Source organism: Mesitornis unicolor, unplaced genomic scaffold, assembly GCF_000695765.1.
Source record: "Mesitornis unicolor isolate BGI_N332 unplaced genomic scaffold, ASM69576v1 scaffold37597, whole genome shotgun sequence".
Lineage (NCBI taxonomy): Eukaryota > Metazoa > Chordata > Aves > Mesitornithiformes > Mesitornithidae > Mesitornis > Mesitornis unicolor.
In genome coordinates, this window is record NW_010197741.1 from 19,154 (window position 1) to 39,863 (window position 20,710).

Sequence of the window (20,710 nt, forward strand, 5' to 3'; positions counted from 1 at the left end):
AATAGTGTAAATTACCCCACCTCAGTATTCTATTATTAAAAAACCTATTTTTATAGATGCAATGGACATATTGCAGAGGTGTTTGTACATCCATCCATCTGTATCTGTGTATTTGTGCAAATATCTGTGTAGATTGTTTTTAGAGGTTTTTTTGAGAAGTCTCTCAGCATAAAACACCATGTGCTTTCTGTTTGACAGAAAAAAACCCTTTTTTTAAATTAGGTACTCAAAACAAGTGTTTTGCTTAGTTGCACTCTGTATGTTCTACTTCTGTTACCTAGTTGTGAATAGTGTTTAATGTAACGATAGGCATGATAACAAAAATGGGGGTGGGGAGTGTTATTAGACTGTTTATGTTGTTTTGTTTCTTGTTTGGTTGTTTTTTTTTTCCACATCAGCTGCACTTTTCCCAGAACTGTTTCTCACTAAGTAAATTATAACTCTGTGTACTACCTTCTGGCTGAAGAACTGTGTAACTTGGCTTCAATTTTTAACTGCCTCATGGATTACTTAAGTAGAATACTGCAGGATATGGGGTTTTTTCAGATTTTATTTAATAAGTGGCTTCCCCTGTTTACTGTCTTTGGGCTTTTAATAAATATTTCTTGAGCTCCCTGCTGTTTTCTTTGCATAAGTAGAAATCGTATGTTTCAGGAAAGATTATGGACTCCCTGACACGAGTTTGCAGGGGAACCAAGAGGTGTATTACAGTTCAAAAAGAGCACAGAAGCCTTCCCAGTTCTTTGCATTCCTTCATGGACAGGAGAAAAGGAATTAATAGTCTCTTTGCTATCTTTCCTCTTAGGTGCATACATTTATAAAAGTAAACGAACGTATGTAAAGGAGGGTGAAATCTGCTAATATAAGATGCAGGCAGGGTATTGTCGCTTACTCCCTGTCCAATAAAAAAGGAAACACTGACACAAAGCTTCATGGCGTCTCTGTGGTCATTCAGACAGTTGTTCTATCCCCTGATGACTCCTCCCCACCTGGGGGGGGAACTGGGAAAAGGAAAGGAGACCCGTGAGTTGAAATAGAAACAGTTTTGATAAAATAATAATAATAAAACCCAGTATTAATAGCTATATTAATATATATAAGGTATACAAAGTTATACTCAGCTGATACAGTGGTCATCACAAGTGGGAGAGTAGGCCTCAAGTGTAGAAGGACTGATGAGACCCTCCAGTGATGGAGACCATCTAGGAAAAATGACCATCCTCAGCAAACTCTCCAGTTTATAGTGACCATGACATTTATGGTATGGAATAATTCTGTTGGCCAGCTTGGGTCAGCTGCCCTGGCTTTCGCTCCCCCCAGTGTCTGCATCTGGTGAACTCAAAACTGTGAAAGACCTTGATCACTGTGTACCACTGTTGGCCAAAAACTAAAACACAGTTTTACAACAATTTTGTTTCCACTAAATCAAGTATTGTAGTCTTTCCAGAAATGCATCTTTCCTGAATAAAAATCTGATTCTGTGATTTTATCCCAGTGAAACCAGGACAACCACTTGAACCAGGACAACCACTTGAACCAGTGGAGCTCTGATAAATAGTCTGTCTGCAGTTTTCTCCAGTTACCCCATGCTTAATCTGGCTGTGCTCTGGGCTGTCTGAGTATAGACCAGACAGGCTGTTGTCATGTTAGAATCTGAGCTAGCTGTCCCGCCTAAGCACCACACTGGTGCAGGAATATAGCACGTTTATGCCCAGATGAGTAGAGCACAAACACATCCGAAAAAAACCCTGGAGCTCTGCAGCACGAAAACCAGTGTGTAGTAGCAGTGTGTATTAGGAAAGTGTTAGCCCTCCATCGTGGTGGAAATTTGAAAACTCTGAAGTCCTGCTACATCTGGCAGGGAATGGGCATGATCATAATTGTTGACCTAGAACCAGAAAGTCTCACACAGATAAACATTTCTGTGGTTTGATCCCTGCCAGTTCAGGACCAGGAGGCAGAAAGATGCAGAACTGAATGTTCCCAATGTTGCTGGATTATGCAACACCCAGACTTCCACAGAACTTCCTCCTGACTTTAAATGCTGAGATTGATTTTATCTGAACACTTGCTCCGTTTAGATTCACAGTATACTGCCATTGGCAGTGACAGACCTGTTGTGACAAATCTCAGGCATTTGAAGAGCTTTGAAAGGTTTCTAAGATAAAGTGTATAGAAGTAGGTAAGAGGATCATCTTCTGCTATCAGTATTCTGTCTGATAAATCTTACTGAAGACAAGCCTACAATGGGTGCCAGGTAGATAAGAAAAGTTACATTTTTTTAGGCTAAATGTGGTAGTAAAATAACCTTCAAGGACTTTGGTAGTCATCATTTGGTAAATAATAAAAGATTAGTTTTTCAGGCTAAAAGGGAGGGCCAGGAAAGGTGAACTTCGACAGCCATAGCCAGTGGGAGAAATTGATCCTTGTCTTGACAAACCTGGACCTGTCTGAAGATTCAGCATAGGGTCTGTTATCGTGACCAGTCAGTATGGTAGCAGTAAATCCAGGGTCACTTTGGACTGTTCTAACCACTGAGATCAGAGAAATGCAAACAAATGCTTTCTGGAGCCAAGAGAGTGAAGCTGAGTTAGGGAGTAACAGATGGGGCTACAGGCATGGGAATGGACTGCTGCAGGAAAGCCTCATCTGTTCTAGGAGAAAAACTATGATTTTAGCCCTGTGATACAGCTCCTTATCCAAGGGAAATGTACCTGGAAAAATTGCCGATGATGAATAATATCTTTGTTGAGTGAAGCTGTCCCTTCTCAGAATTAACCCAGAGCAGCTCCCTGAAGATATTTTCCAAAAGATTAATGGCCTTAAGGTAGCACCATGCCATGCCCTTACCCATATCCTTCCCCAGCTTCATCGCAACTGAGGAAAAGAAGATACAAACGTATCTTATGTGTCTTTTGTAGTCCCAAAGAGTGGGTCTGACCAGCCTACAATAACGGCATTTAACAGGGAAAAAGTACTGTCTGAAAACTCAGTGTTTTCTGTAGCAAACATACCTCGTACTACATGCAGGGAAAAGGAGAACACGTTGCAATACCTGATAACTGTTTGCAGTGTAGAAAACAGTTCAGAGAGTACATTGCAATCCATGTCAATGCAAACTAATGCTGAAGGAGGTAGTCTATAGTAAGAACCATAATCCTTGCTCTGTCTTCACTGCAGGACAGTTTGAATCTCTCTCTTCCATTTGCTTTATGCAGAAAGAAATTGCTTTGCAGTCAGGATGTGTGTACACTGGACAGTGTCCTGCAAACTGCTGCACCATCTGGCTAGGAGCCTGTCCCTCCAGAGCCTGCTGTCCAGACAGCATGTAGAGCTCTAAGCTTTCTTATAGGAAGATTAATTTAAATGCCTCACTGAGTTGTTTTTATTTTTTTTTCTAGACCAACTACCCATTATTCTTTCTTTAAATAATGGTCAATTAGAAATTACAAGTATAAATCCTTCATCCTTGTCTGAAGGCTTTAATGACGTTTCTTAGAACTAGCTTTGAGTGGCTTTGAACGCAACAAGAAGCAAAGTGCAGCACAGCTGCAGCTAAGGGAGATTATTAGACAACTTCAACAATTTACTTTTCCATAGATAACACCAGTAATTGGCCAATTTTCAAAGCTTTGCAAAAGGACTTAACTGTATGATTTGTTTGGGGGTTAATTGTTGTGTGCCCTCTAAATCCTTCACAACTGTTATCAGAGCTACTTAGCAAAATTACCTCCAGGTGTTCCTGAACTGAAATGTAGCATGGATTTTTTTTTTTTAAAGTTCGCTGTATTTTCCTTCATTATTATGAGTTTAAGTTTTATGACACCAAGAATGTAAAGCTTGCCTCTTGTATTCTGTACATAACATGCACATGCACTGAATATAATTTGTTCATTCAAATACCAAAGTGAACTCCTTGCAGACGATTTGATTTGATGCACAACTGTGACAATTACATGTCCAAATTAGTTTTACAATCAAATATGCTTTTCTGCGTACACATTTTGTATGTTTCCTTCTGGTCCTTAATTTCTGTTGTTTTCAGCCCTCGTTTTGCCCAAACTGAGGGCTATTCAGCTGACAGATTCGTAATCTGTGTTTCAAAAAACCTTCCACACTCAAATGATTTTAAACTGGCACCTTCTTTTGCAAAGTAAGTGAGAAATCAGGAGCTGAATGGTTCAACCTCCCATCTAAGAAGTCCTGCATTAAGGATGAAGTGGCAGAGAGAAGCAGAAACAATCTCTGAGCAAATGTAGAGAAATCAACACCACGCTTTCATCTGGCTAATGTCATTCTTGGATTCTCTTTTATTTCAATAAATATTTGTAGGGTTGGTTGTTTTTTTCACAGAGCTGAGAGGGTATACTACTGCATAAGGAACCATGGGTGTGGGAAAGGCTGTTTCAGCATACTCTATCTTTTACTTGCCAGTGAGTCTTAGAGCAAGGGAGATGATGAAGTGATGGTAGTGATATCTACAGTGCAGTGAGTGCTGAGATGAGCAGAAAGGAGTGGGATGTCCCCACTCCAGAGGAAAAAACGAGATGTTTGCAGTGGGATTATGACCACAGAGACAGTGTCCTGATGAATACAAACAGCATCTACGCAAATGCAAAACAGTTGTCAACATGGACTGGTTAGCACTGAGGTCAGTGAGAAATAAAAGAGATGAAAGGAGGAAAAAAACTGTCCTCGCAGAGCCCCATAGAAATAGTGTTCAGGTATCAAATTTTGCTGAGTTTTTAAGTGTATTTAGGATTTTTAATCTGTGACTTAAATAGGGTATTACACATATCAGTTATGTAAATGGGTAAATGATAGGGCAGAGTCAGTGTGAGGTAAGTAGTTTTCTACTTTTGCAGTGTTTGCTACTTCAACTTGCTCAAGCTGAAGAAAACAACTGTATTTCATTATGTCATTGTATGTGTGTATAAATGTATGCATATAGAATTCCTTCCAACCTGGACAATGAATAATACATAGTCATGATGAAAAAAGTGTGCATTTATGGCTTCTTTAAATACATCCATCCATTCCAGAACTTACAGATTTTGAAACTACAGTGAGAGTTCATGTAACTTCCATAATAAAAATTGTTTGTGTGAATAATTGGTTTATTGATGGCAGTGATCAGCTAATGTTTTATGAGAATATACAGCCTCAAAACAAAACTTTTGCAAGGGTTTCTAGTGGTTTTAAAGTGAACTACATCTGCTGAAATGACACTAAAAAATTTATCAAAGCAAAAAGGTTCTCTTATTTGCATTTGTAACAGCAACATATCATGATTTTGAAAGGGACGGAAATGTATTTCTGTGAACTGCTTTGTTTACAACCAGCAGGAAGATTGCTAACTATTCCAGTTATATCTTTCATCTGTTTCCTGCACTGCGCCAAAAAGCTTTCTGCTGCTTGAAGTCCCCGAGTGACTGGAGGGAGCCACAGCCAGCAGTGCCAGAGAAACATGCAGCTACTTCCATCCACATCGTGTACGATGGAGCATGAATGCCTCAGTGAAGTGTGTTAGAGGGAGCACAGGGTTGCAGTCCCTTTATAATTGCCATATATGGAGACATTGCTGTATAGAGGAACATACAAATATGTTGTATAGAGGAACAGTTTCATATTTTCCAAGTATTGTTATCTATGGATTACTGCTCTTATCTTCCTTCCTCATTAGGAGGTCTGAGGCAAGGAAAAGCTTGATTCCTAAACATACTGCAAAGTAGCCTAACACTTATCATTGACACCATAGTAGCAGTGCTATTAGGCCCTTTTGCTTTGCAGGAAAAGGCTAAAAGCCGTGGAGATATAGTGACCTACCATCTGCATATTAAGTGCTGTGAATTAATAGCATAGTTAATTTAACAAGAGTTAATAAACAAGGTTTCTTCAGTCTTTATTAGTCCTTGGGATTTGTTTGGGCCTAATGCTACTATTTTAATGCCTCCGTATCAGTCTAGCTACAATGTTTAAAACTGTAATGTTGTAGTGCTTTTTTTATACTGGTTTTGCAGCACAGGACCTACCTCAGATTATTGCAAAACTCTGTGGAAGGCAAGCCCCTGGAAACCGGCTTTCTTTAGATTCACAGTATTTTGGTTCATGTTCCCTTCTGTTAAGTAAGTGGAAGTTTTAGTAAGTGGAAGTGTTAGGAAATAACCCAAATTGTATGTATGGGATGTCTCTGTGTCTCTTGTCATTTCTGTGCTTTGCCTCTTGTGACGATTACTGTGTATTAGTTATTTAGAAAACAGAATATTTTCTCCCTCATATTACAGCATCATAATTTTTAGTCAAGATTTGTACCAAGACTTCTTAAAGGTGGAATTCAGCATTAAGAGTCACAAGGTTATAGTTTTGCTGATACACTTCAGTATTCTGCTTAAACAGCCTTCCCAGAAGTACAAAGAAAAGATCAGCCAAAATGCCCTTGCTGTGAATAGCCTGATGCTGCTATGTTGCCTTTTACCTGTGAGTAATCCAAAAACCACTCACAGCCCTTTAAATCTGCTTCAGGGCCCACAGGAGCTCTTTCTGAGGCTGACTACTAAATTAAGAGCAAGGAAAGTGCTTTCTAATATGTTGCTTGAGGTACCTGATCCACAAGAGCTCTGCATAACACCTTTTCAGCTTGATTAAAGGATGCTCATACCAGATTTAGCTCAGACACTCAGCAGAACTGGCTTTCACAGCTGTTGCTGTATTCTGGGATGTGCAGTACCATCACCAATCCTCCCCATGTAAGAGGATTTCTGCAGCTCAGCCCCAGCCTATGTGGATTACTCTTCCTTTTTTCTGTCCTCCTCTTGCAGGGGTGCGACGCCAGATTGCCCACTGCATGCGCAAGGGAAGCGGAGTGATCAAAAACTCCTTCTGCGACCCAGCAACACAGCCAAAAGGACGACAAAAGAAGTGCTACGAAAAGGACTGTCCACCCAGGTAATGGATACTGGGAGGGCTCTGGCAATGTTAAATAGCAACCTTATCCGAAGGAAAATGTTGTTTCTAATACCAGATATGTGTGTTTTCTATGGCCTGCCACAGTGGGAGCTCCCAAGCATTTCAGAGCAAGGTGACAGAAACCCAGTAATGGTCAAGTTAGGAGTGAGCTGCCCTAAGAGCTTTCCAGTGCAGTTACTGAGCTGTCTGTGCTGGGAATGGCAGAGATTGCTCTCTCATCTGTATAGATCCTCTTTTAGCTCAGTTTAGGTGCAGGTGTGCCTGAAAAACATATAAGTTCTTACTTATTTTAAAAATTCTGTTCCTGTCTTAACTTGGGTATTACTGTGTGTTCCAAAAACTAATTTTCAGAGAGGTTCTTTTCAAGCCCTTTGATGCTGTTTTCCAGTATTTTTTTATATTCTTTTGTCCTTTTCGTGAGTGAGGATGAATGGAAATGCTCACTTCTATAACTCATATCTTCTTTATAACACATTATTTGGCATCTTTTTATCATGTACCTTCTTGTTTTGTCCCTTCTTTGAAGTGCCTCTTTCTTCATTCTGTGATCACATGGGAATAATCTTTTCCATTCCTTTGATGGAATTCCTCTTCCTGTCTTTTTTTCTTCCTGTTGTACTATTTTAGGGAGCAGGGTAAGGAAGGCTAACAACAGCAGACATCCCAGGTGACAGCAGAACTGTGGGCTTGTAAAACAGGCACAGATTTGCTGGAAGGGATCAGTATTGGTTTTAGTTTCATGCTTCAGGTCTTGCTTTTGTCTTTCATTGTCTTCAGAAATTGTTCATCAATATGTTTGCAGTGGTATACCAGTCTTTGCCTAATAATTCCAGTTAAATCAGAATCAGATCAAAGTCATTAGAATGATTCCCTTGAAGTGTATTGCATTATGCTTGCCAGCAGTGAAATTCATGAAGTTTTAGTGTAAAAAATTCCACATAACTGTTGGTTTTATTAGTTGCTTTCAAGTATCTTCACAACAGTGTATGATGCCTCCTCTGGGATTTACATCTTTGTACTTGCAGCCCCTATAAATCACAGTTAAAAGCATAAACTAGCAGCATTTCATAATTCTGTGTAGATTGCTAGGAAATCAACTGACACTAAATCAAACTTTTTAACTAGTTGACTAGTTAAGAGCTGAGGCAACCAACAAGCATGGGAGTGTTTTTTATTTATAGCATGTATAAACTGTGCTATTTATTACAAAGTTCCAAGTGAGCTCAATTTATCCCATTTGTTCTCAGTGACTTCACTATTCAGACCTGCTCTTGCAAGTGAGGGAGTAGAATTTGTCCCTTTTTTGGGTGCACTGTATAATTATGTGACATGGGAACCAAGCTCTTCTGCAGGCCAGGCAGAAAAGCTCTTATATGCTGCCAGCCTGGCTGGTGCTTCTCAACCTCACCCTGCACTGCAGAGGAAAGGACTAGTTATCCTCCTGAAGACAGCAAAATACTGACAAAATACGGGGCAGAAACCTATATGTATTTAGTTCTAGAGTCATATTTTGTCTTTATTTTCTCTTAATAACAGAAGAGTGACTGTAGTAGTTTGACCAAGAATCTATCCAAGTCCCTGTTCTGGCTCCCTGCATAAATTCTCTTGCAGCTTCCAACTGGTTTTAATTTGAGGCATTTCCAGAGACTTTTATGGCTTGTCTAATCGGTAACCTCTAATGGACCTCTCTTCCAAGTACTTGCCCAGCCTCCCTCTGCGACCTTGTAAAACTTCTATCATATATAACTTTCTCTGCCTGAAGTTTCACAGCTTTAATGCCTACAGTGTGAAGCAGCACCTCATTTTAATTATTTTGAACTGGCTCTCACTAGGTTCTGTTGGAAGAGATGGCAGTGAAGAATGGGTTCCTATCCACCTTTCCCAAGCCCTTAATTTTTGTGGATTTGGTCTCCATCCCAGGCTGCAGTCCCAGCATGGGATTTAGCTGGTATTTAGTTTCCATGGCATATGTGTCACCTCTAATCCAGACAGATAGTTACACATATCCATCTGAAAAGCAAGAATCACAGAATCACAGAACCACAGAATCACAGAATGTTAGGGATTGGAAGGGACCTCAAAAGATCATCTAGTCAAATCGCCCTGCTGGAGCAGGAACACCTAGATGAGGTTGCACAGGAAGGCGTCCAGGCGGGTTTTGAATGTCTCCAGAGAAGGAGACTCCACAACCTCTCTGGGCAGCCTGGTCCAGTGCTCTGTCACCCTCACTGAGAAGAAGTTTCTTCTCAAATTTAAGTGGAACCTCCTGTGTTCCAGCTTGTGCCCATTACCTCTTGTCCTATCATTGTTTGTCACCGAGAAGAGCCTGGCTCCATTCTCATGACACTCACCCTTTATATATTTATAAACATGAATGAGGTCTCCCCTCAGTCTCCTCTTCTGCAAACTAAAGAGACCCAGCTCCCTCAGCCACTCCTCATAAGGGAGATGCTCCACTCCCTTGATCATCTTTGTAGCCCTACGCTGGACTCTCTCCAGCAGTTTCCTGTCCTTCTTGAACTGAGGGGCCCAGAACTGGACACAATATTCCAGATGCGGTCTCACCAGGGCAGAGTAGAGGGGGAGGAAGAAGAAGGCACTTAAACCCCATGAGATAGTGCAGTTTGTTGATCTAGTGGTTCTAAAGAAAATCTAAATGCTAGAGGAAGGTGTGACTGTCCTGTACATGATGCAGCATAACTGAGAGTGCATGTGTAGCTGCTGAAGAACAAGTGTTCTGTCAAGAGATGGCTATGTTCTGCACTGGAGTTGAGGACAGTCTCATGAAACAGAACTGATGGGGACCCCTGCTTAATGTTGTAGTTGCAGCACAGAAACTGTTAGATGATCTCATGCTTCCCAACAGTGAGCCAGTTTCTTTATAGGAATATCTAAACCAAGATATCTATGTTATCTTGCATACCCCTCCCTCCTGTGATTTGCTAAATCCCACTGATGGAAAACATGCTACCATGCAACTAGCTCCTAGACCACTAAATCAGAATTAGAGAATTTATCAAACAGTAACTACTGGCAAGGAATAACATTACTGTAATGCTTTTGACTCTCACGAACCAGATCTTATCTCATTAATCCATTTCAGAAAGTTAATTATAAACCATTTAAATGACAGGCTTCTGAGAAGTACGAGTCTTAACATTCTTGTTTGTTAGCTGATTTGGTCTACATTTATTTTTCCCACACTTTCTACTAAAAGAATCTGGAGCAAAACAAATAAAATATTTAAAGTGTCACAATACACATATGCCACTCAGAACAAAATGAAGATGGCTGAAGAGCTGAGAGTTAAAATGTCATACAGCTGCTCATATGAATCTTGAGCAATATTGCTTTGCAGGAGTGCAGCAAGACTGTAGCATAAATGTGTGGTTTTTTCCATGCTATGCCATGAAATATGGTTCCCAATTACATGTTTCTTTGGTAGTCAGGTATTTAGCTTCATAGGTGTTAATGATAAAAATCAGTAGGTACCACTTGAAGAAAAAAAGTGAGATTTTAACGATTTATAGTGTTGTGAATAAAAATTTTGCTTTCTCCTTTAAAGAAAATAGCCTGGAGCTTTTTTAACCTGACTACCCACTTGAATAGAGTTATTATAAAATAAAACAGATTATTTTGTAAGTGCTTGGGATCTCCTGCTTTTTGTCTGTTACTGCGGTACTGTCCTGCTTCCAAACTGTTTAGTAAACCCCAACAGCATAATAAGAAAAGGAAATCTTATTTCTGTTATAATACAGAGTGAAAAATCAGTGCCCTGTTGGTATCTGCTGTGCCTGATGCTATACAAATATGTAGTGATAGAAAACAGTTTTTCTTTAGATGTGGCACAGTATGGTGGGAGAGATGGAACTTTCAGTGCCTAGGCATTAATACAATGAACTTTGGTTCTAAAATACCATGCTGCTACTTTTTCAACAGGATCCACACTATATTCAGCATACATCATCTAGGTACAGATGAGGATAGTATAATGAACAAGGCTGTTGGGCCTTGCCGTAATTGTTACAGACCTTGGGAACTCAGAAAAAAAGAGATAAGTCTCGTTTAAGGCAGCTGAATGCCACCTGAGGAAATCAGATTTTCCCCCTGCCTCTGTCCCAGGCTGGATTGCAGCAAAGCTGAGCACTCACAGCTGCAGCTGAAAACTAATTGAGGTTATGCTTTTGCCATACAGACTGCTCTCAAGTTCACCAGTCTCAGGAAGATTAGTGATCACAGAAATTAATTACCCAAATAATGCATTTTGCTTGCTTGTTTGTTCCCACGGTCTTTCCATGCCATGCCTGCCTGTGGAGATAAGACAGACATGTCACTCTGCAGAGACCAGATGATGCATGAATATTTAAGAACCACTCAGTTGCTGTTAGTGGTAAATGCCATCAGAAACCAGAGGTAGGAACAAGTACCTGACAGCAGGTCCCATCAGGCTTCACTTTCCACCAGCTTGTTCCAGTCTCTCACCACAGTCAGCATGGCTACCTACTAGTTTTTTCCCCATATTTCTTTGCCAAGCATCTCTCTGCATGTGTGATCTAAAGAAAGCCTTGTTTATAACCTGCCCAAAGCTGTCTGTCTGGCAGTGTTTGCACTCTTTGACTTCTAGCTGTGAGGTCTGACAGCTTGGCTTCAACTTAGAAATTGAATGTTTGGATCTCAGATTGCTCTGTCAGTTCTGGATGTGTGCTCAGCAGTCACAGTTTCAATTACGTGTCTGCAGTGTGAGGAGACAGCAGAATCTCCAAGATAAGTCAGGTTCAGGAAAGCAGTCACTTGGGTGCTGCTCCCTTCTGTGTGGTGTAGGACCTGCTTCAAGGCATCTTGTACCACAGCAGACAAATGGATGGTGGATGGTAGATGTTCTGTCGGCCTTGCTTTGGCTTTCTACCCTTTCCACTGGGATGCTGCAGTTCAGAAGTCCTTAGTGGGTACCATGAATTGATGACTGCGTGTGCTTCCACGTTAAGTTTCTCATACTTGAGTGTTTAAGGCACGTGCAGGTACCCTAGAATGGAAATATGCAAAATGTACCATCAAAAACTCCAGTTACTGATAAGAATAAACTTTGAGTCAGAACAAGTTTTTTTAAAGTATGAGGTAAACAAGGTGCTGGGCAATTAACTTCTTTGCCGCCAGTACCATCTGTTACCTGCACTGAATGAAGAAGGACTCTGTAGAAAAACTTACATGACTAAGTGTAATTTAAGATTGACCACGAAGGTGCAATAAGATAAAATCTTAGTTCTGGGATTTCCTAGCATTGGATCACTGTACTTTGTTCTATGACATTTTAAAAATGTTTTGCATTCGATAATTAGTCATACACCATTACTGCTTATCAATATAGGTTCTGTAGTAAGCTCTGGTAATTTATTTCTAGGAGTTTGGTATTTAAACCTGCAGGAGGAAGTGTTAGCTTAGCATGCCTGTAGCTTGAAATATGTGATCTGGTTCCATTAAAATTAATAGAGCAATTCACATACTTCAAGTTGCATTTGTGCCAAAGTGTCAGCAATTTACAAAATACTAGAGATTATAAAATTGGAAAGAAGATGCAAGGGTTGAAAACAACCTTGAAATGGCTTGATGCATGTTATGATAACATATTTTTCTCTTTTTTTGTTGCTGTGTTCCAATGAGGTGCACTCACTTTTTCTCTTTACCTGCTTGTTACTTTTCCTTTCTTTTCTGCAGAAGCCTGGAATAGCAAGAAACAGTCCAAAGAGAGACAGAAAGAGAAAAATAATTTGTTATGACAGCAATGTCCAGAGGCCTCATGCAGGGTTGTGGCGGCAATGGACTGCACTCTACAGCATGTAGCAAAACAGTCTGTGCCCCAAAGCGCTTGCAGAATTACTTAAAAGAGAATGCAATATGTATACATAACTAAAGAGAAGGAAGGTGTAGGTACCCCAGAGGAGGTCGGATGGTTGCACAAGTGAGCTGTGTGTATAGCTTGATTGCTCTGAGTCTTTTTTTTATTATTATTATTTTTCATTTTAAATTATTAGGAACAGATATCAGTGCCTTCCACACCAGTGACAGCTCATTTGCAATTGAGAATAAATTAGTCACGAAGCAGAGAAGGAACATGGAAACTACAGAGGAAAGGGAAGAGGGATTGTCAGCAAGATAAGAGTAAAAACTGTAATAACACAGGACATTGAACTTTGATGTATTTATCAGAATGGGAGTATTTTGCTCTAAGTTCACTGGTCTTAAAAGGAAAAAAAATAGAATTATATTAGTTGTAAGTCAAAACCAAATTTTTCCATCTTTCTGTCTTGAAATGTGTTTTCTAAATATATCCTTGTTTTGTTTTCAGTGTAAGGCTTTGTAAAGCAGGTAATGACCTGCTTTAAAGCTCAGGAGCAAGTAATATTGTCTTGGAGCTTTTGTTGCTTAGAGTTCACAACTGGGCCACATTTCTTATACAGCAGTTTGGAGCGACATTCTTCCCTAGGGCACTCTAAACTGGAAGGAAAAAGACTTTTTTTTTAAAAAAAGCATAAAGGTAAATCTTTAGGCAAGTGGCATGATTCACAGTTAATGCCAGTGCTTCTCAAGTAGAAACCCAGAAACATTTGCCCTCCTTCTTATCACAGAGGGCAGTTGTGTGGATATTTGACCCACTCTGGGTCAGCATGAGAAGTAGGTGAATGAAGCTGGGGAAAGACTAAGCTCTGAGCAGCCTGGTCTTTTGGGGATGTGTGCCTTGCTGCTTCCCCTCCTGGAGGCAACACAGCGCCAGTTTGAGTACTGGCTTAGACGTGTGTGAGGAGACATTTCTCACCTCCATGCTGTAATTACAGACCCTCTGATGATTCTTATGTGTACTGTACTTTCTGTTCTGAGGTAACAACATGCAGAGAAGCAGTAGGATAGTGTAACTTCCTTCATGAACGTCCTAGTAGTTCTTCAAATCTGGATTCATAAAGTTATCTACTTGGTGGAATCTTATGTGTTGTAGAAACATAACACTCAGTGGTTACAGCTGTCTGGAAATGGGTGTCTGTCAGTGACTGGCTTGTACTACAGCACAAGACAGATGGAAAAGCTTGAGTGATCTGGCTTTAATATGAAAAGCATATATCTGAACCCAGAATTGAAATTACTGATGCTTGATCCTGTGGTCTCTGACCTTTTCCTTAATGTGCTTGTGATGGATTGTGTTCTGATAATGCTTCTTACCCCCATGTTTTTCAGGTGGTGGGCAGGAGAATGGCAGAAATGTTCAACCACGTGTGGCCCAACAGGACAGAAGAAGCGAACTGTGCTTTGCATTCAGACGGTGGGGTCTGATGAGCAGGCACTGGCGGCCACAGAGTGCCAGCACCTGCTCAAACCAAAGACGCATCTGTCATGCAACAGAGATGTCTTGTGCCCATCCGACTGGACAGTGAGCAACTGGACTGAGGTAAATTCATGACAACTCAATATTGAACGTTTTATCGAAATGGAGATACTCATGGAATACTCAGCAGAGAGGACCAATGACCTGCTTTTTTGCCCTTTTAAATTTTTTTTTGTTAACGTGTCTTCACAAGTCCTTTGTGCAGAGGAAAAATAGCTGCACTGCTTGCTAAAGACCACAGCAAGTGTTGAATGTTAGGGGTTGGGCTTGCTGAGTTTTTGGGACTGCAGAACAAAGCATGTTTGCATGCTCAAACATCTGTACAATACTCATTACTGCTCTGGACCAGATGTGGAGAGGCTCTGTGTTATATCTATAGGCACAAATACATATCTCTTGCATTCATAACTGTCTGCTGGTTTTGCCACAGCATGCAAGCTTTTTACTTCTAGTATTAGTTTGAAGCCCTGACAAAAACTGGAATGTCAGTGCATCCTTCAAGAGTTAATTAAATATTGTGCAGTTATTTCACTGGCCACTGATTAACTGCAGAATGTGAGGTCATCAAAATGATGACTGCAGTATAGTGTATTTGTTTAAATATACTGTGACATTTTCTGCAATATTTGTTAGTATTAACAGGGAGCACTCATTCAATGTGCATTGTCATAGGTTTTAATCTGTGGAAGGACCTCGTGCTTCTTAGCTTTCTTTAGGTTAGAATGCTGGTATCTGCAGCTGCTTCACAACTTCACTTTCCACTGAAGCCAAGGAGACTTCAGGGTACCCAGGGTGTGGAGGAATCAACTTCTTCATGAAAATAAAAAATGCACTAAGATATTTCTGCTGTGGGGGGAGAAAGCAGGTTATGAGTTGTGTAATTTTAAAATTGTTTTGTTCTGATTCTGTTACAGTAAGACTTTGCTCATGCCTAACCTCACAGATAGGGAGTTTAGCCATCAGTGTAGCTGACGATCATGACAACAAATGCATAGCAAATATTTTCCACTTCAGCTGTCAATAAAAATGAAGTTCACTGAGTTTTTCAAAACTTTCAAAACATTCCTTCTTTCTCCTAACTTTTCTTTAACCAAACTCATTGTTGTGTTTGAGAGCAGATTCAGATAATGAACTAATTCAAATTTGTGACAGTATTAATTCAGTTTATGCTGCTCACAAACTATCATCACTGAATGCTGATTGTTTTGTGAATTGAGTAGCCCCCTTGTTTTAACTGCCTGTGGAAAAACAGACTGAAAGTATATGGCTAGAAGTACAATTATATAGAAATGGCATGCTGTTACAGAATACAGCCTGTGCTTTTGTGTTTTTGGATTATATTTGCAAGTTACTGACACAAATACTTTTCTAAACCTGTAGAAATTGAAGAGGGAGTGTAGGACAGACTATTTCTCCTGCACAAAGGACAAAATTGTCAAGAGACTTACAACTGCAGAATTTTCTTTCTTGGTGAATGTAAGGGAGAGACTTTATACAAGCAGAACTTCCTTTTGCTATGAATTTATCTGGCTTATAAACTGAACATACTTAATTAGGCACATAATGAGGATAGAGTGTTATAGACATTCTGAAATCCCTTTTTAGTAAATGGCTGTAATCTAAAGCAGAGATTTTCAAACCTAATTCTGGGAGGCAGCCATTACCTCAAAAAGTTAATGAGGTTGGATATTCCTTTTAACTCACACGAATGCTAATGTAAATCATCCAAGTGGCAAAGTCTGACAAAATAAGTGAGTTGTATTTCTGTAAAGCATGAACATAGCGTTAGTAGTTGCTGTCTTCCTCAACAAGCAAAATCCTTTACTGAATTACTTCAAGAGGTCAAAATGCAGCTGAATATAAACTTGCATAGCTCTACATACTTTACGTGTGTTATTCAGCTGGAAGTGCAGGGAAGACAGAGAACAGCTGCTGAACTTATCTATGCTGAGGTTACTCTGTTTTCCTCCCTGCTTCTGTTGCTGCAGAGATGATTTTATTTCACAGGTGTTACCAACAGAGAGCACCCCAGTAACACAAGGTCACTGGTGTATCTACTGCCCCACGGCATAGACTAGCTCTAAAAAGGGTTAGATATCCCAGGGGCTTTAAAATGCTGGCAACAGCAGCGTTCATGACTTCAAGTTGTGCACCTGGTTTAAGCCAGCTGAATTAGCTGGTCAAGATCCCTCACATCCTAGGAAGACTTCCTCCAGTATGTAACATCTCCATTCATACCAAACTGGCCATCCAGCCTTAGCACCTGAAACCGGAGAAGTGTCTTGAAATTTCAGAAATTCCCCAGTGGAGTGACAGCTGCTGAAGGCATGGCTGTGCCTGTGGGGCTGAGGATGGAAAACGTAATGGAAAAACTGAGTTTCCATAGTTTCCAGCACCCTTTATATAAAACAGTGCTCCCATTTAAATAGAATCATAGAATTGTTTAGGTTGGAAAAGACCTTCAAAATCGTTGAGTCCAACCACTGCAAACTCCACCACTAAACCATGTTCCTAAGCACCTCATCTACCTGTCTTTTAAATACCTGCAGGGATGGTGACTCCACCACTTCCCCAGGCAGCCTGTTCCAATGCTTGACCAGTCTTTTGGTGAAAAAAAATTCCTTAATATCCTATCTAAAGCTTCCACGGTGCAACCTGAGGCCATTTCCTCTCATCCTGTCTTTTGTGACTTGGGAGAAGGGTTTGACCACCACCTCTCCACACCCTCCATTCAGGCAGTTGTAGAGGGTGATAAGGTCTCCCCTCAGCCTCCTCTTCACCAGGCAAAACAACCCCAGTTCCCTCAGCTGCTTGTCATAGAAGCCAGTTAATTTAATTACTTTCAGTACTCTGTAATTTAGGAAAGACATGTAGCAGCCGTGGCAGCACATGGTGGTTGCACTAAGACTCAGTAAAAAATCCATTTCATAAAGTTAATAAGGATCTGTGAGCTGCATGGATGATCACAGTGGGTTTGTGGCACTGAGCCAGTCAGGTATGTTTTTGATGGCAAGTTTTAATTCTGTTATTTATAACCCTGGTGGAAAAGGTATTGGCTAGACAACTTTTGTGATTCACTGTAGAAATCAAATTCTAGTATTTCATGTTTTCTCTTTATCATGTAGTCTTTTTTCACTGCTGTTTCCCCAGGTTGACATTTACTGTTCTAAAAATTTGAAAAGAGCTCTGTGATAGCAGGGCATCACTAAAATGCAGGGCTTGTTCCTCAGGGAAAGCTTTGTTATTGATTATTTATAATAATGCTTCTTTATTATAAGCAGATGGCATTTGATACTGATTTTTATCGATATGTGATACATTAATTCTGTTTTGTTTGCAGTGCACAGTAACTTGTGGTGGTGGTATAAGGACACGTAAAGTCACTTGTGCCAAAAATAATGATGAGCCATGTGATATTTCCAAGAGACCAAACTCTAAGGCCCTGTGTGGTCTCCAGCAATGTCCTTCTGCTGGAAGATTTCTGATACCCCCACTGGCACCCAGAAGAGGAAAGATCATAATCAGAAAAACAACTGCTAATCCCACACTGAGTCCATCTCATAGAATACCCACACCAAGCCCAAGGTCTGACACAACAGCAGAAGTACCCAAGCCTGAAAGTGTAACTCCCTGTTTGCCTACGTCCTCTGGTTTGAGTAATGTCTCAGGAAAAGAAGGAGCAGCCAACAAAACATTACACAATAATTTTGCTGCACCAAGTGATGTTTACAGTTATCCAGTTGTTTCTACTGAAAATAGTTCACACCAAAGTACTGCTTCATGGCCTTTTCATAATAGCTTAAATACTGAAATCATAAGGCATGCTGAAAATATTTCTGAAAGTGAGCTAATTTCTACTGTAGAGAGTGAGGTGCAAAGAAGTGAGGACACTCCTGTCTCCTCATTTACCAGTAGCCCAGAAATAACTTCCAGCTATGATTACTTAACTGAAGAATCTGATGACATTGATGGGTCAGTGGAAGGCAGTGAGAAACCGGTTGATCTCCTTTACAGCACAGAACCCAATCCCGAAATCAGAACCAGGACCACAACCCTAGATACCGGCTTTGCTGTCCTTCCCAATGAGAGTGTGACTTCTCATCCCCCTTCAGAATCTCATCACCTCGACCCTTCTACGTTCGTTCCTGTCAGCAGAGCAGCACAAGGGTTGGCATTTCCAACCACAGCAAATTATATCAGTCTGCAAGTTAATGTGCCTGTTGTAGAAGTGACTACTCCACAAGCATCAGTTACAGTAATGCCCACAGTGTTTGGTCACATACCAAGTAACCAAAGTCCAACATCTGATGGTGTTTTAACGAATGTCACAGAAAACAGCCTCCTAATAACATCCAACAGTTTGCCTGGTAATGCCTACTGGATAGTAGGCAACTGGAGTGAGGTAAGTTATTTTTAACTCGTAAGACATGGATAGTGTGAACAGCTGTCTGAACCACTGCTGAGGAAGTACAGCTTCTTAGTTTGTCACGGTCATCTGAAAGTATCATAGAATCATAGAATCAGAGAATGGTTTAGGTTGGAAGTGACCTTAAAGCTCATCCAGTCCAACCCCTGCCATGGGCAGGGACACCTCCCACCAGACCAGGTTGCCCAAAGCCCTGTCCAACCTGGCCTTGAACACTTCCAGGGAGGAGGCATCCACAACTTCCCTGGGCATATATATAATATAGTCAAATGAAATATGTCACATAAAAAAGGTAACTTAGAATATCTAGTATTAGTTTGCTTGCATAGAATGTTTCTGTATTTATGGATTCTCCAAAACTCTGCATAACTGGACGCTGAAATTGTAAGGTACCAGCTGTATCAGCTGAATGTTCACAAGTTCTTGGGGCCTGATGGGATTTATCCCAAAGTACTGAAGGATCTAGAGGACATTACGGCAGGACCCTCTTCATTATCTTCCAAGGGTCTTGGGTATCTGGGGAGGTCCCACTGTCTGCAAGCTAGCCAATGTTATTTGAATTTTCATGAAGGGTGTGAGAGAAGACCCAGGAAACTACAGACCTATTAGTCTAGCCTCAGTTTCTCTAGAAGTTATGGAGAAGGTTATACTGGGTACTACTGAAAGGGATTTAAAGGACAGTGCAATCATTAGGCACAATCAATGCAGGTTCACTAAGAGAAAGCCTTGTTTAACCAGCTGGAGAGCAGCCCTGCAGAAAGCGACCTCGAGGTGCTGGTCACAGCAGGCTCAGCACCAGTCAGCAGTGTGTCCTGGCAGCCAAGGGGACAAACCCCATCCTGGGGTGCACCAAACACAGCACAATCAGTCGGGCAAAGGAGGGAACTGTCCCACTGTATTCAGTGTTGGTGCAGCCTCACATTGAGACCTGTGTGCAGTTCTGGGCACCACTGTTTAAGAAGGATGTGAAGGGACTTGAATGTGTCCATAGGAGGGCAAAAAAGGGGTGGAAGGCATGAACTGTGAGGGGTGGCTGAGGACCCTGGGTCTGTCTATTCTGGAGAAAAGAAGGCTAAGGGGCAACTTCATTGCTCTCTCTACTGAAAATTAAAATGCTGGTTTTTATTTGCATACCATGGAAGATAACTTCTGTAACTGTTTTGGGGTCTGATTTCTAAGCAAAAGAATCTGGTTCTTTTCAGATTTTGCTTGTGTTTTCTAAATATCTGGTGGCTGAGTTGTTCTCCTCTAAACTTGCTTCAGTTTCATCATATATTGCTTCATCAATGATGTTCATTATGACCCCAGCTGACACATGGGCAATAAAATGGAATAATTGCTATCACTTTATATGTGACCTACATTCTGAATGTTGGGATGAGATTTGTCTTGTTTTGTAACCATCCCATTTTGATTTATTTGGTTTGTGGTCTGTTATAAACTCTGGATCCCTTAATACATTATTTCTAGATCAACAGAAGTTCTCAGTTTTGTCTGGGGGGCTACATATGTATATAAATACATGTATATATGTATGTATGTATAAAAAGTTCTCTCTAAACATAGTATTTTGCATATGTTTCTGAATTTCAGGTTATTGTTTTCTTACAATTTTTCTACTTGGTGAGATTCAACTTTTGAATTCAGATTGTGTCCTCCAACACTCCTGCCAACTCTTCCAACTTGGCATCATCTGCAACTGTTATAAGTGCACACTGTCTTTCATCATTCAATTAATTAATGAAAATACTGAATAGAGCTTGCTCTGGACAGAGCCCTGCAGGACCATATTTGAAAATCTCTTTTCATTTTGACACTGAATCGCTGAGGACCACTTCATTACAGTTTTTCAGTTAGCTGTGCGCCAATCTAGAATGTGCCGCTATTATTTCCTAAAAGAATGCTTTATGAGATCATATCAAAATGCATCACATCAGCTGGTTCTC

At 40.5% G+C, this 20,710-nt stretch overlaps 1 protein-coding gene across 1 annotated transcript in view; it reads left to right on the forward strand.

Annotated features, from left to right (window-relative positions):
- ADAMTS12 (ADAM metallopeptidase with thrombospondin type 1 motif, 12) overlaps positions 1-18,740 on the forward strand; it is a gene marked incomplete at its 3' end in the record, with an annotated part of 37,097 nt that extends 18,357 nt beyond the window's left edge. Inside the window, exons 6-8 of the mRNA XM_010188905.1 lie at positions 6,819-6,945; positions 14,191-14,401; positions 17,679-18,740. Coding sequence (XP_010187207.1) covers positions 6,819-6,945; positions 14,191-14,401; positions 17,679-18,740 — 1,400 coding nt within the window. The remainder of the gene's footprint in view (positions 1-6,818; positions 6,946-14,190; positions 14,402-17,678) is intronic.
- Between the last annotated feature and the right edge of the window lie 1,970 nt (positions 18,741-20,710).